At 43.6% G+C, this 16,235-nt stretch overlaps 1 protein-coding gene across 2 annotated transcripts in view; it reads right to left on the reverse strand.

The window, feature by feature from the left end:
• Window positions 1–11,231: 11,231 nt before the first annotated feature.
• The window catches only part of NUDCD1 (NudC domain containing 1), a 39,295-nt gene continuing 34,291 nt past the window's right edge, over window positions 11,232–16,235 (reverse strand). For both annotated transcript variants that reach the window (XM_044421854.1, XM_044421853.1), the window contains exons 9-10: window positions 14,694–14,850; window positions 11,232–12,253 (exon numbers count right to left, since the gene is read on the reverse strand). In XM_044421854.1, the coding sequence (XP_044277789.1) occupies window positions 11,976–12,253; window positions 14,694–14,850 (435 nt within the window). In that variant the 3' untranslated portion in view covers window positions 11,232–11,975. The remainder of the gene's footprint in view (window positions 12,254–14,693; window positions 14,851–16,235) is intronic.

Raw genomic sequence — 16,235 nt, forward strand, 5'->3', positions numbered from 1 at the left:
ATTGTCATGAAGCATCAGCTAAATGATATATTGCAAAATGCTCCCCAGTATGCCAGGCTTGCAGGAGAGCACATGCTGGGTTTTGTTTCCTGTTGAAGAAAGGATCCCTGGAGACCATTCCCTGCTCACAGATTTTTATGGGTTCTATTTTCCTGGGGAGAGAAGAGAAATGTATGCCCATATTTAGAACAGACAAGTCTGGAACCTGTTCTTTGCTGCTGAGAGTAATACTATCTATTTTGCTGACAATCTTCCGAATAAAACAGAGAGCATGAGATCCTGTGCTTTAATTAAATTTTAATTTAATTTCTATACTTCCCAATGGCCGAAGTTCTCTGGGTGGTTCAAAAAGAACTTTTCAGTAATCTTTTTGACCACCTTCCTGTCTAATCCTCAGCTCAAAGCTTGCAACAAATTTCACCTGATCTGGAATGCTGTGGTCAGACAGTTGACCATGGCTGATTACAATAGGGCAATAGTTCTTGTTACAACACCTTCACTGGACAACAGACACAATTGTTGGTTTCATATATACATGGCTTGGAACCAAGCTACCTGAAAGCAAACTTCTTGTGCAAGTCTTCCTGGATTTAAAGATCTTTTGAAAGACTCTTTCGTTCGTACCCCTGCCACCTGAGGGATGCTTGGTGATGGGAGAGCAGCTTTTCAGTTTCCACTCTCGGACTGCAGAAGACCCTGGGTGGACACACTCCTGTATTTGTTGCTCTTCCCCTGCCAGACATTTTTATTTAGCCAGGCTGGCTTATACACTGGTATGTTGCTGAAGAGTATTTAAATTGGCCGGTTCTCTTAATGTTCTGCTTTAGGTAGAAGGGAAACACAAGAGAGGGAGGCAGGGTAGAATTATGCAGTGATTGTTCAGCTGAACAGGCTCAGTCTTAGAGGCCAAGTTTCAATACAGCATGGGAACCATGGATGTTTATCTATGGGAACATCAATACACTTTTATCCCACTTCTCTATAAATGTTTTATATCTGAAGCAATTCATAATGTAAACACAAATCATTAATTTAGAAGTAGTGGGTGATGTTCAGAACTACATTACAGAGCTGTAGGAGCAATAGAACAATGTGTATCCAAAAACACTTCATTAAAAATCATTAAATGCTTGCTTAACTGAGTTTTCAGCATTTACCTAAACATGGTGAGAAGGCATCAAACAACTGAGTTGCTCTGTGACTGGACAGCAGAAGGGGAACACACCATTACACAGGGGACTGAAGGGGTCTGCAAGGCTACGTTCCCTCCTGGCCAGGCATAACATCAGGTCAATCCTGGCCCTTCTATTGACCAGAGAAGGTGCACTTGGAGGGAACTTGCTTTCCTCTCCTGGTCAGGAAAAACACTCAGCTCCATCTGTGGCAAGACTTGAAAGTTACCATTCACTAATGTCCACATCCAACGTGGAGGAACATTGCCAGGACGAACAGGCGAGCACTGAAGGATCCAGATGGGTAAGTCTACATCAGCTTTGCACAAGAAGACTCACAGGTGTAGTTGCTGCCAAAGTTGCTTCTTCTTGTTGTTAGTTGCGAAGTCGCGTCTGACCCATCGCAACCCCATGGGCAACATGGACAACTGGAGAAGGAAATGGCAACCCACTCTAGTATCCTTGCCATGAAAACCCCATGGACAGTACCAAAAGGCAAAACATTGCTTCTAACCATGTATAAATTCAGGGGTTTACTATCTGTGCAACTGTCAAGTACTAGTTTATTTTTCTGCTGCAATAAACATATTTTGCACCTTTGTGGTGTTGAGCAGCTTGTGTGCATCGAGTGGTAGCAAACCAATTAAATCAATTTCAATGCTAACTTATAACACAAGGGTATATTTGCACTGGGTATCTTCACAGTGGCAAGACACAGAGAGGATCCCCAAGGCTGATTTGGAGCACAGTTAGGTTCGTAAGAACATCCAATTGTTTCAATTCTCCCATCAGCAAGCAAAGCCATCCACACGGCTTCACATATGCTAGCTTGAAAATGCTTGGTAAATACAAGCTTCTGGCCCAAAATATTTCTAGGTGTAAACATCCAGCTTTCAGAGATATCTCAAAAAGTATCACAGCTACATTCATGGTCTGTAATGCAGAGGTGTGGATTTGGACTTTGCTCTATTGGATCAGGAAAAGTAGGTTGCTTACCTGTAACTGATGTTCTTCGAGTGGCCATCTGTGCATTCACACATATGGGTGCTGCGCCTGCGCAGTGCCTAGGCTGGAAGATTAGAAAGTTAACGGTTTTTGGCGGGAAAAAGCTCCACTCCCTCCCCCCACAGTATAAATAGAGCGGCGCGTCCGCCATTTTACTCAGTCTTGAAGACTGACGTTTGCCCCCTAGCAGATAATGACAGTACTACAGCAAGCCACATCAGAACTGTAAGATTAGTATGGAACCTATATAAAAGAACAAGTCAACTCACCGACACCATGCCGGGCTGGCGGGTGGGTTGTGTGAATGCACAGATGGCCACTCGAAGAACATCAGTTACAGGTAAGCAACCTGCTTTACTTCGTCGTGGTCTCTGTGCATCACACATATGGGTGATTACCAAGCTTACCAGACTCGGAGGAGGGAGGTGTCGTCATTGAAGAATGGCAGAGAGCACTGCTCTGCCAAAGGAACAGTCGTGTCTAGCGCGCACATCAAGCCGATAATGCTTGGCGAAAGTACATGGAGCAGCCCAAGTTGCGGCTCTGCAAATATCTTGAATTGGAACACCTGCCGCAAAAGCCGATGAAGTCTCTACTGCTCACGTAGAATGGCCCCTCGGAAGTGTAGGTAAGTCCATCCGAGCCAACTGGTAGGCCAACACAGTGGTCTGCACAATCCATTTAGATAGTCACTCAGATGAGACTGGAGAACCTTTGTCATTATCAGCATATTTAACGAAAAGTCTGTTAGAATTCCGAAAGGATTCTGTACGAGATCTGTAAAAAGCAAGGCAGCGCCGAACATCAAGTGTATGGTGAGTGCGCTCAATCGGAGTCGATGGGGATGGAAAGAATGCAGGCAATGTGATATCCTGATTCAAATGAAACAACGTAGCCACCTTAGGAAGAAATGTTGAGTCCATTTGAAGAACCACCTTTTCTTTGTGGAAATTCAAAAATGGTGGGTATATGCGTAGTGCGCAAAGCTCACTGGCCCTTCTGGCTAAAGTAACCGCAACAAGGAAGGCAGTTTTCCATGAGACAAGATGTAGATTCAACGTCGCCAGAGGTTCAAAGGGTGGCTTTGCTAGTGCTTGAAGTACAACAGAAAGACTCCAAGTCGGCATGACTGGGTGAATTGACGGGTGTAGATTCTGTAATCCTTTAAGAAAACGACGAATCAGAGGTTGAGAAAAAGCCAATGAGCCTTGTATGGTACCACAGAAATGTGAGATAGCAGCTGTGTAAACCTTTATAGACGAAGGCTTAAGTCCCAAACAAAAAGTTCGAACAGAAATTGTAAAACGTTCTCAATGGATGCCGATTCCGGAGAAAAAGAATGACGGTCGGCAAAGGAGGAAAATCTTTTCCATTTTGCTGAGTAAGACTGGCGTGTAGAAGGTCTTAGTGCAGATTCAAGAATTGCTCTGATATCAGGATGTAAAGAGACGGTTACTGTCGATCCCAAAGGAGGAGTCGGTCGCATATGCAGTTGAGGAGAGGATTCAGTGTATCGAGGTGGTAACGGAACTGATAGAGAGACCGAATCTAGCGAATGTGCCACGCTGTCAGTTTGAGCGAGGCTAAGTCTGCATGTCGGATTGCTCTGTTGCACTGCGTCAATAGGTGAGGGACTGATGGAAGTTGATGGAAAACACCTTTGGACTGAAGGAGGAGAGCAATGAACCAGGGTTGCCTTGGCCACCATGGGGCTATCAAAATCCCTGTAGCATTGTCCTGGACAATCTTTGATACCACCTTCATCAGAAGGGGAATCGGAGGAAAAGCGTAGAAAAACAGGTTGCTCCAATCGATCAGGAGAGCATCTCCCCTCGAGTTCTGCCCGATATCCGCTCTGGAGCAAAGCAGTTCACATACCCTGCTTGTTTGGGTAGTGAACAAGTCTATGTCCGGGTATCCCCACAACTGGAATAGTTCGGTGCAAATCGTCTGGTCCAACTCCTACTCGTAGGTCATTGACATCTGCCTGCTCAGTGTATCCGCTTCTTCGTTGTCGGTCCCTGCAAGGTGCACTGCCAGTAGCATTATGTCCCTTGGGATGCACCAGTCCCAGATCTGCATTGACAATTGGGCCAAGAGCAGAGACCTCGTTCAGCCTTGCTTGTTGACGTAGAAGACAGCAACCATGTTGCCGGACGCAATCTGCACAACTTGGTTGTGTATAACAGTTTCAAAGGATTTGAGAGTGTTGAAAATTGCTAGAAGTTCGAGGAAATTGATGTGTCTCCCCACTTCCTGTCGGTTCCAAGCTCCTTGGACCCGAAGTCCTGCACATGCCGCACCCCATCCGATGAGGGATGTGTCGGTGTACAATGTCACAGTTGGTTGGGGCTGACGGAACGGAACGCCTGTAGACAGGTTGCGTGTAAAAGTCCACCATATCAGGGAGTGAAGGACCGAGGATGGGATCCGAAGAAGCCTGGTTTGGAGATCCCGTTGTGGGTGAAACGATCTGTTGAAGAACAATTGAAGTAGCCGAAGTCTGAGTCTTACATAAGGCACAATGTCCACTGAGGCCGCCATGTGCCCCAGTAGCCTTTGTATGGTGACAGCCTGCACTGTCCTTAGTCGTCGGATCCGATGGATGTGGGCACACAGTATGGCTCTGCGGGTTGGAGGAAGAAACGCTCTTTGTAGAATGGAGTCAATATGTGCCCTGATGAAATCGATGACCTGTGTCGGGATAAGTGACAATTTCTTCAGATTAATGCATAGTCCAAGGTTATCAAGCAAAGTACAAGTCGCATGGACAGCCGCAAGGAGGTTGGCCTTAGTCTGTGACACAATGAGCCAATCATCTAGGTAGGGGTAGACTTGTATACCCCGAAGCCATAGGTGGGCGCATACTGGAGCCATGCATTTTGTAAAGACTCTTGGTGCCGTAGCTAGACCGAACGGGAGCACATTGAATTCGAAAATATCGGATCCAACAGTAAATCGCAGGAAGCGTCTATGGGAAGGATGGATAGAGATATGAAAATAAGCATCCTTCAAGTCCAATGAGGTGAACCAATCCCCTTTTTTCAGCAACGGAAGGATATTCTGTAAGGTGGTCATCCGGAACTTCTTTGGTTTAATGTATCTATTGACATTCCTGAGATCCAGGACAGGTCGAAGACCACCGTCCCGTTTGGGGACCGTAAAATATCGAGAATAGAATCCGTGAAGCCCATCGGTGCGGGAAAGTTGTCGAATCGCACCTTTATGAAGAAGTTGGTAGACCTCATCGTACAGAACCAAAGATGGTGGCGTAAATCGGATAGGGCTCGATGGTGGAACGATGTCGAATTCTATTCTATATCCGAGCTGAATGATGGACAACACCCACCTATCAGACGTAATGGTCTCCCAAATGGGGAGTTGGTTTTGAAGCCGGTTCCTGAAAGGGAGAGGGGAAAGTGGGGAATGGAAAGATGGATTGGTTCACCGGGACCGTCAACGAGGGCGTTTCTCGGAGTCGAAGCACCGACGGCCCAGAGATAAGCGCTGTTGGGGCTGTTGCCTTCCACGCTGCTACCTCTGCTGGTAATGTTGGCGAGATGGGTACTGTTGGCGTCCATAAGGCCTGGACCATGACCACTTACGTTTAGTTTGTGGGAGCTCCATGCGACGCTCTGTCATGCAGGATTCGTGGATGGCTTTGAGTTTTTGATCGGTCTTTGCGTGGAAAAGACCAGTGCCATCGAATGGCATCTCCTCTATCCTTCGCTTCATCTCTTCAGGAAAATTACAATTCCTGAGCCACGCATGTCGTCGTAAAGAGATAGCACTGACCATGGCCCAAGAGTCAGTGTCCACGTGATGCCTTGCTGTGGACAACTGCTGTATGGCCACTTGCATCGCCTCTTTTATAAAGACCCTGGCTAGGTCTGCCTGTTGGTCCGGAAGGGAGGAGGCAACGTTATCCAGCTTCTGCATTATGAAGTACTGGTAACGTGCCAGAGTCGCTTCATAATTTGATATGCGCACGCTGAGTCCTGCAGCCGCATAGACCCAACGTGCAATCATATCAACTTTCCTCCCTTATCTCGGGGTGTTGTATGGCCCCAAGCCTCCCTGCCCTGGGACAACTCGGCCACCACAGAGTTGGGCTTAGGGTGGTGCAGCAAGAATGGAATATATTCCTCTCTGACCCGGTACATAGACTCGTACCGACGAGATGTCGCTTGCAGTTGTGTTGGTTGGTCCCAGGGCTGGACCATTGCCTGGCGGAGCATCATAATTAGAGGCAAGGCAATGGTTGCGGACTGTTCTCCCCGGACGATATCGTAAAATCAGTCGGTGCTGGGGCCGGGGCGATGGTAGGCCTCTATTTCCAGCGACTGAACCAGACGAGAAATGAGTTCCGAGAAAGAAACATGAGGCTCGTCTGGGGATCCAGGGTCTTGGGAGGTGATGGCCACATCCAGGGACGTGGAGTCTACTTCCGACTCATCCGAGTCCTGGTGGTAGCGGTAGTGTTCGCTAGAGGAGGAGGTCTCGGGAGAAGGCGGAGGTCTTCGTTCCGCATGGCTGGACGTGGACGGCACCTCTCTCGGGATCGACGGTGAATGACAGTCCCGAGGGTAATAGGCATAGGGTGGATAGCCACTCCAGTCGGGAAAACTGCCATAACCCGGCATAGGCCAGTCATCCCCCTGGCGTTCCGATGAGTGGCTCCTATGCCGAGGCGGTGACTGTGCTCTCTCAGGTGGCCCAGCAGTAGACATCTGAGTCGGAGAATGCTGTCCCAGTGGGGAATCTCTAATTTCTCCATCGGAGATGGACTCCTGAAGCGGTGGCTCCGGTGGGGGAGACACACTTTCAGGCTGAAGCACAGGTCTGGGGGATCCCGGCGGAGTCACCTACATTGCCAATTGCAGGGCCAATCCCGAGGGAGTCGGTACCATAGCGGCGGGCAGTACAGAGAACCCCGATGAACCCGAGTCCCGGTGCTTGGGGCGGTCGAGTTTCTTGCCCTTATGGGCCACCTTAGCACCTTGTCTTTCCTCGGCTTCTTATGCACGGAGGATTTGTCCGGTTCTGAGTGCTTACGCTTCTCCTTTTGCTTAGGTGGAGGAGAAGGTAGCTGTTGCACTTCTGTTGAAGCAGCGCCTTCATCCAAAGGACGCTGCGGTGGCGCAGCCGATGCAGATGTGGGGCGCTAAGAGGGCATGGCTGAAGCAGAGGTGGAGCGCTGCGGTGGTACAGCCAAGGAAAGGGTAGGCCTTGGGACCAACTGGTCTGATTGGAGCAAGGCCTGATCCCAAAGCAGCTTACGGAGATGATTCTCCCTATTTTTCCTGGCCTGTTTAGTAAAGGCCAGGCAATGCCCGCACTTGTTGGTCCTATGCCCCTCACCGAGGCAGAGGAGGCATAAGTCGTGCGGGTCAGCAGGAGACATTTTGGAGCCGCACTCACTGCACTTGCGGAATGCCGCCCGCTATGCCATCGCGAAAAAGAAGAAAGAGATGATAGTACAGAGGGTAAGAATAATATTTTTTGGGGGGGGGGTTAGATAGAAGAAAGAACTACAATGAGGAATTGGAGAAAGAACTGGGAATATAACGAGGAACAAGGTAAGTAGAAAAAAGGTATAACCGTAAGGAGCACAAGGCGAAAAATCTAGCAAGAGGCGTTAACAGGCATGAGGCACAGCGAACAGCGGTCGCAGAGACTGAGTAAAATGGTGGATGCTCCACTCTATTTATACTGTGGGGGGAGGGAGCGGAGCTTTTTCCCGCCAAAAACCGTTAGCTTTCTAATCTTCCGGCCTAGGCACTGCGCAGGCGCAGCACCCATATGTGTGATGCACAGAGGCCACGACAAAGAAATACTGTGTTCAAGTAAATGTGCCTTCTACTGGTTGCAAAGAGATGCTCTATGTGTGAAAGAATCAGGTGGAAGAAGGCACACACAAAGGTTCTGAGCTGTATATTATCCAAATAAGTCCTGAGCTGTTGCCCAGAGGATTTTATATTTCTACCCCACCCATCAGCCCAAAAGTCAAGAAAATGCTTTTTTACAGTAAACTTGAAGAGTTCAGCTTCATGATCATGGTGAAACTTCTCATGCTTAGATTACCAAGCATCTGGGAAATGTAAGGATTTTACATCCCTTGTAAGCTACGTTTGGGGTGTTTCACTAAATTATGTCCTAAAGTGGATGGGCAGGTCTTGCAACAAAACATTTCCATTGTTCTATCTTTTTTTGCTAAGTGGCACAATGAGATTAGTGCTTGATGCAGTTAAATTAGCTTTGGCTACTTGGCTTGAACAATATTGCCTTTGAATGTATTGTAAAACCATGATTCCTTCGAAGCACCTTTTCCATTCTGAATATATGTGCAAAAGTATCATCTAGAGAACAGAAAGCTCTTGTACAGCCAGATATGCTGTGTCAGTAACCTCCTTTTGAAGTCAGGGTACATTTGCTGCCCCTTCTTTTTATTGTCTTTTATAGTAAGCACTGTGTGAAAAAACAGGAAGGTATTACTTTGCTTTGGTTAATGTGTGACAAGAGAGAAAGGAAAACAGCTTCCCACCATTCTTGGCTTTATAAATGTAACAATGTATGAAGAGGAATTACTGTACAATAGATGAATTGGAGGGGTTTTTTTGAATGTTAAACTCCAATTTCACAGCTGAGTTGTCTGATGTACAAGTGAATTACCTGTCCTGCAGAGGTTGATCTTCCTTGTATTATGTCTGGAAACTTATCCTGGTTTTAAAATATCAATTCCAAGTCACGATCACATTTCAGGATGCATTTTTATTATTTGAAGAGGAACTATCTTGTTCTTTGGTATCTCATGCACATGGACTAAGATAGAAAGCCGTGTGGAAAATACTTGAATGGTTTTGGCATTTATTTGGAAGCACCCTCTCTACGTTAAGTCCTTCATCGAAATCCACCTTTGCTGCAAGCCCCTTTGTTTAGCCCTGTAGCCTTCTATCCTTCCAGAAAGTAAGTGGCATCTTTCTTCTCTGTTGACATTTAAGATGTAAGATCCTTAAGGCAGAGACCTGTGCTTCTTTAGGTTACATTTTGGAATGTGCCATGCACAACATACATGTTTTATTTAGTAACTATTGTTACTATCCTTCCAAAAATCTCATGCAAGTATTACAGTTGGAACCAAGTGGAACAACTGGATCACAAGTGGACAATTGGGGAAGTAATAAGAGGAATTACTGTAATATGGCAAATTTGAATTCAGATCTGAATTAATAGGTTTCACCTTCTTGTAGGATGGAGAATTAAAGAGCACAGCAGACTGGGTGGTATTACTTTGTTATAGGATCATTGCACTAATTTCCCATGCAAGCAAAACGATATAACAGAGAATTTTACTCGGCATGGAATGTGAAATGCCTTACATGCAAGCAGGATTTCAAAAAGTCAGAGACACTTGAAATCATATCACAAATATGCATTGGCTGCAGGAGCACACTGAAGAATTTCAGATCAGCCTATGCTTTATGGTCTACAAAGAAAGGCCTTTGTGGATTGCCAGAAGCGATGGATGGCCCTGGAAAAAAAATGGAGGTGCCTCAGCACTTGACCATCCTGGTGCATAACCTGTAAGTGGACATAAAGATAGTGATAGGACAGAATATGGAGAAACAGAATGGTTCCTTACAGGAAGAAGCTTCAGACAAGTGTATATTTTATCTCCCTATGCATTCAACCTGTACGCAGAACACAATAAAGAAATATGGACTAGGATTAGAAAACAGAATGAAAACAGGAAAGATTGATAATTTAAGATATGGAGATCATACAATATTACTGGCAGAAAAGGAGGCAAGAGTGAAATGATTGCAGCTGTACATTGAGAAAACAACCCTCAAGACTACAGAAGGATTTCACAGCTTTAATGGCAGCAATGAATTGAAATTATGAAGAATTTTGCATACCTTGGCTCATCATCAATTCAAAGGGAGAGTGCAGCCAAGAAATCAGAAGACTGAGACTGGGAAGGGCAGCAATAAAAGAACTAGAAAAGATAATCAAATGTAAAGATGTTTCACTGGAGACCAAGGCCAAGATCATCTATATGATTCCATCACAAAGCACTGTGTATAGATATGAAAACTGGATAGTGAAGATGACTAATAGGAAGAAAACTGATGCATTTGACAATTGGTGCTGGAAGAACATTTAGTGAATACTACACCCAAGACTGACACAAAGCTGTAAGTCCTAGATCAAAACAAACCAGAACTTTACCTGGAAGCAAAAATGAGGCTGTTGTACTTTGGGCACATCATAAGAAAGCAAAACTCACTGAGAAGGCAGTAACACCAGGGAAATCAGAGGCAGCAGCAGAAAGGTAAATGAACTATCAAATGGATTGATTCCATAAAGGGAGCCACCACTTTGAGTTTAACGAGAGCTGAGCAGGTCTGTGAAGGACAGGGTACGTTGGAAGGCATTCATTCACAAAGTAGCCAATAACTCGAAGAAAACTTGATGGCAATGTAGCAATGAAAATGGTGTTTTTACTAATTCAGATCAGAGAATCTCCTCCTTGTGCCATATTGCTGATATACCTCCCTCATAGATCCCTAGCTTAAACCTACAGTACAAATTGATTCGCTCATTACCTCTTGAGTAATGATGGCAGCTAAAAAACTGAGGACAGAATTCAATGGCAGACTAGGCCACCGCTGATTCTTTTGCATCAAGCTGATTCTTTTGCACAAGCAGTAGGTCCCACTGATTCCACTCCAAAAGCTGAACTTGCCACTTGCATAACAGTGTTTTCCACTGAGAAACAAGAGAAGATGGTAATTTCCTGACTAGGAAAGGTTGGCAGAGCTGCCTTACGTGAGGGCTGCTGACCCGCCCTTTTCCAGAAAAAAGTATTTTGGTCATTTAACCTTTACCCTGGAAGCACTCAATCCTACTTCCTCAAGCAGTGGATCCTGTCTGCAGATGAGTATTGCCAGGGCATAGATGGCACATCAGAGTCCAATCTAAGAGCACTCAGATCCATCCTTGTTCTCACATGTGCCCCTCAAACATAATGTCAGGGGAAAGAACACTAGATCACTTTTTAAAATCAATTTTATTTCTAAAATGCTTGTAGGTTTTCATCTGAAACCCAAATACAATCCAAATTAACACATTTGCACAGAAAAAAGACTTCCTAAGCTTCAATTAAAAATAAGGCAGACAAAAGTAGATGTTGATAGTAACTGTAATTTTCTAATGGGCCTATGCAAGCTTTGGGTGAGGCCATTTTAAAAGAAATGAAAAGCAAAAACAAAACAAAAGATTAAAATCTTTCCTCAGCTGAAAATTGCATTTATTCCCCCACCCATCCAAAAAAGAGGAAATGGGCTAAATTAGGAGATCAGCAAGAAACTGCTGTGATAAAATGCTAATATAAGCAAAGTGTACCTTCAATGAGCTTTTAAAAGAACCATGATTGAAAATTATATATTTGGATATACAGAAAAAAATAACCTTTCACAAATGCCATTTCTGTCACCAGAAAAAGAAAGAACTCAACAGCTTTCTTGTGTTTCTCAACAGAACAAGACATTTCACAGAAATAATAAATCATTTATTAAAAATAAAGCTAACACTTCAATCCCTCTTAAATATAGGTAAATAGTAAGATATAGTTTGGTCAGACTTTAGAAAAAAGGGAATATGATACATTGCTTTTCCATTGAGAGCAAGCCTCTGGTACATCCCCCCTAATTAACATAGTCATTATTTGAGCCCATTTTGATTGCAGAGATAAACAGGATATACTTAATCATTAATTCTCAGCGCTATGATTTTTTATTTTATGATAAACAGGACTTTTGTTGTGAGAACAAATAATCTCTCATTTGTTGCCTGAAATCCCAAAACAGGATCATGGGTTTCCAGAGTTGCTACCAACTGCTTAGCAACCTGCCCTACTTGTCTTCCCTCCTTTCTGTTGTAGAGAACTGTAGACAGGGGAGTTGGTTGTCGATAGATGAACACTCGCCGCAGGCATTCACAAAGGGCAGAATATGAATGATCTGGAGCACAAGCCATGAATTTCTTGTCCCGCTTTGATGCTTGTACATAACCTGAAACACACATGGGCAATCAAAGGCAGAGCTCAGGAAAGAGGGTCTTTCTTGCAAAGTCTGAGCAACAATGGAAGCAGTTTAAACAATTTTGGAACAGATTATGATTGGCAATGCTTTTTCTGTTCATAGAACAGGAGGTGTTGGTATAATTTGGCTGCTTGGTATGCTGTTGATATATTTTCCTTTGGAAATTATGCCTGCTGAACTCTGTCTCCGATGGTAGTTTGCATGGTTTGATTAAAAAAAAAATCAATGAGCTTTTGCTTTTAAAGTAGAAAATATGAACAACTGGTAAGGCCTTCATCTGGATTCAGGACTTTGTAAAGATTTTCTATGTCTATCCTCAAGGATAGACTACATTCTTCACTTGTGGTTGCTTTTTCAGACTGTACAGAACCAAAGCTTCAAAGAACTGTCCAACAAGAACAATGTGCCAGGATCATACATCTGAAAAACAAGGGCTTGTGCCAGCTAATGCACTAATTCTGGACCCTACTGAAGCAACCATACTATCAAAAGCAATTGTGTTTGTGGATTCTACCAACTGCAATAGCTACATGGTGTTTTTCCCCCAAAAAGCTGTCCAGGAGAAAAGCACAGGGGTAAATTCATTACAAAATTGTTTTCCACCAAACAATAGAAATATAGAACATAGAAACAGAGCAAGTCAGAAGGGTCTCCCAGGCCATCTAGTCTGACCCCTGGCTCCAGCCGCCTCTGCTCATGACATGCCTACAGTGGACCTGTCTGGTGGTTAGCCTGGAGAGATTTGAGTTGGATTTTATATTTTCAGAAATCTACCATTGCCTGACTTTTTTTTTAACCAAATGATCCAAGGAGGACTGAAACCATCACATCACCTGAAGGTATGCAGCCCTTCCAGTATCGTATATTAACTCACTATAAGAATGACCATGCAAACATGTTGGCTATAAGATCTTATCAGTCCCTTCCCCACCCCCACTTTTTGTAGCATCTTACCTGATAAATGCACCTTGTGTATGTTTTGTGACCTTGCAGTTGGCTTAATAAAGGTATTGCATTATACTGATCTTGAAATTCACCCACAATGACACTGTGGTTGAAAACACTTAAAAGATGGTGGTCTTGGAAAAAGAAATGTAATGGAAGGGTACTACAGTACAGTGACTAGATGACTGAAATAAGAATGACAGAAAAACACTAGTTTCAAGGTCATTTCTGATAGACACAGAATATTCATATTCCAATAAGCATGAATTGGCCTGATACACCAAGAAACCTGTGAAAATTTAGAACCAGTCTGAACTTGTCAAGGTAGCTCTACCAAGGTGCTGAAATCAAAATCACATGCTAATTGGGATCCAAAGAACTGTGCAACCACATCTGAGCGGGCTCCAGACTCAGACTTGACTTTCTGGACCAGCAAACTCCCAACCAATATGCAAGCAGCCCAAAAGGCTCCTTGGGAAACAAAACAACCCAATGCTCCCAGCTCAAGGACAAGTTCTTTTGGCACACCTAACTCAGCACTTGGTAGCCTTGCTATTTATGCAGAAGCATAAAATACTTGCACATCTGAAAAACCTTACAAGTTCAGAAATCCAGAAATAAACTGTTGGGCAGTATCCTGTGTTGTGCTTTTGCTGTTTTCTCTGCACAAGTGAAAGTGAATGATTTCCACAACGGGGAATTTGCAATTGTAAATGTAACTATTCTGAGAATTCCACTGAACTGCCCATTTCTGGAAGTATTTCTGCTTTTTTCCAGTTGCCCCTACTGGTGAACAGGCACAATAGGATGCTGCCATACAAGTTTTAACCTGCTGCAAAAACCGCAGGATGATTCAGGAGTACATGCTTTAGAAAGTCTCATTTGTTTCAACAATTAAGAATGAAAAATAACACTTGATCTGCCAACTAAAAGAAGGGACTACCATCATTCTTCAGTTGATTCAAGCCTGACTCTTCTATGTGAATTCTGTGGCAAGTTTTCCATGAAATTTGATATGCCTTTTCTAACCTTTGGGCCCACAATATTCACTTTGCCAGGAGCAGCTTCAGTGGAATGCACTCAGATTAGTACAAAATAAACATGCCCAGAGCATCTCATAGATTTCTTCTAGAAGATTTAACTTGGAGTTTATCTTGAACTGTGGTCTGAAATAGATTATACCTACAGGGATGCTTCATTTATCTGTCTCCTTTCTAAGGCTCTGCACAAGCTTTCATCCATAAGATAAAACTTGGTCCTGAAGAAAAATAGGCTTAATTTTATTAGTTATTTGCCTAAAATAACCTTTCCAGGAAAAATAGTACAATATTTAATGGTTTTGAGATCTGCAATCATCAACCATGTTTTAGCAACAAATCTCTGCTATAATTGAGACCAGAGACCACATGAACATAACAGTTTGTGACAGTATGAAAAGAAGTGCTACACAGGCTTTCTTCCATACCTAATGCATTGAAAGTAGAAATATGCTCCCACTTATCCTGTTGATCCGGACGTGGTTGCCAAAGAAGAGCATCAACATCATGTCGTAAGCAGAAGCATGGCATTTCCTTGGGATCCACCACAGTTGAAAAGAGATATTGATTGCTTCCCAGATTTACCTACAGATTTACACACACACATAAAAGGCAATAATTTTAGTAGAAATTCAGCATATAAGGTTTTATTACATGTACTACTAACAGTAAAATTTCAGCTTAGAAAAAACACATTACGACAATTGTTCAAATTCTGGACCTCTAATCTATGTATGGAGTATTAGGAATCTTCTTTGAGTTGTCTCTGAAAGCTGGATGATTTACACTTAAAAATGTTTTAGTGCAATGTTAAGATGCAAGACTACCTCCTTGTGTTTTAATGCAACATTAGTGCATCCTTATGGCTCTGCACATATCCAAATCCTTTGCTGGTCAGCCTGTGTTGCCTACTGGCTTCTATATTCAACTAGAGCAGTGGTGGCAAACCTATGGCATGCATGTCACAGCGCACACACAGAGCCCTCTCTGTCAGCATGTGAGCCAAGTCACCCCAGAATCACCCCAGCAGCAGAGCATGAGATAACAGTGCACATAGGGGCCATGCACATGCTCAGAAAGGGGAAGCGGCACCAGGCAATGACATCATGAGCTGCGACTCATTAGCCGGGACTCATCCGAGCTTTTGCATGGCCGGTCAGTGCGCTGCCAAGGATATATATAGTTGCTTGGACTGGCTGTGGGTTGTTTTTTCTAAACTAAAATTGCAGTTTTCAGGTTTTACTGCAGTGTTGGCACTTTGTGATAAATAAGTGGGTTGTGGGTTGCAATTTGGGCACTTGGTCTCTAAAAGGTTAGCCATCACTGAACCAGAGCGTGGAAGACCAAGGTTCAAATCCCTACCTGGTCATGAAGTTGCTGGGTGATCAAAAGCAGACTGCTATTTCTCAGTGTGCCCAACCTCACTGAATTGTCCTGAGTATGCATATCCCTGAAAATCTTGGAGGGACGGAGGGTTTTTTTTTTAAATAAATCAAATGAATAGATGCTAACATTCATTAACCCACATTCACTAATGTATGTTGCGTGTAAAACTTAGGGGTGGGTTTGTTTTGTTCTTTGTGTAAAATCTGGATGGTGTATTAGTCAAGTGGAAGTGAAATTGTTGCTTACACTGTGTGAAACTGAAAGATCATAGTATCTTCCTTTAAAAATGGAACCATACCCACCTACATATGTACAAATGTCATTAACATATCACACAATCTGCTGTGTAAGTGTAATAGCAGGAATACAATGGTAAATGCTACTTTGAATAGAAGGCTTTTTGTTATTTATTTATTTATTTATTTATTAAAACATTTTTATGCCGCCCCATTCGCCGAAGCCTCGGGGCGGCTTACAACATAGATAAAACAAGTTAAAATCCATATAAAATAATCTTGATTAAAACTCACATTATAAAATAAGCCGCCCTGGCCAGATAAAATTCAATTGTATTTAGCATTTAA

The sequence above is a fragment of the Varanus komodoensis genome, unplaced genomic scaffold, assembly GCF_004798865.1.
Source record: "Varanus komodoensis strain SLA01 unplaced genomic scaffold, ASM479886v1 scaffold12, whole genome shotgun sequence".
Lineage (NCBI taxonomy): Eukaryota > Metazoa > Chordata > Lepidosauria > Squamata > Varanidae > Varanus > Varanus komodoensis.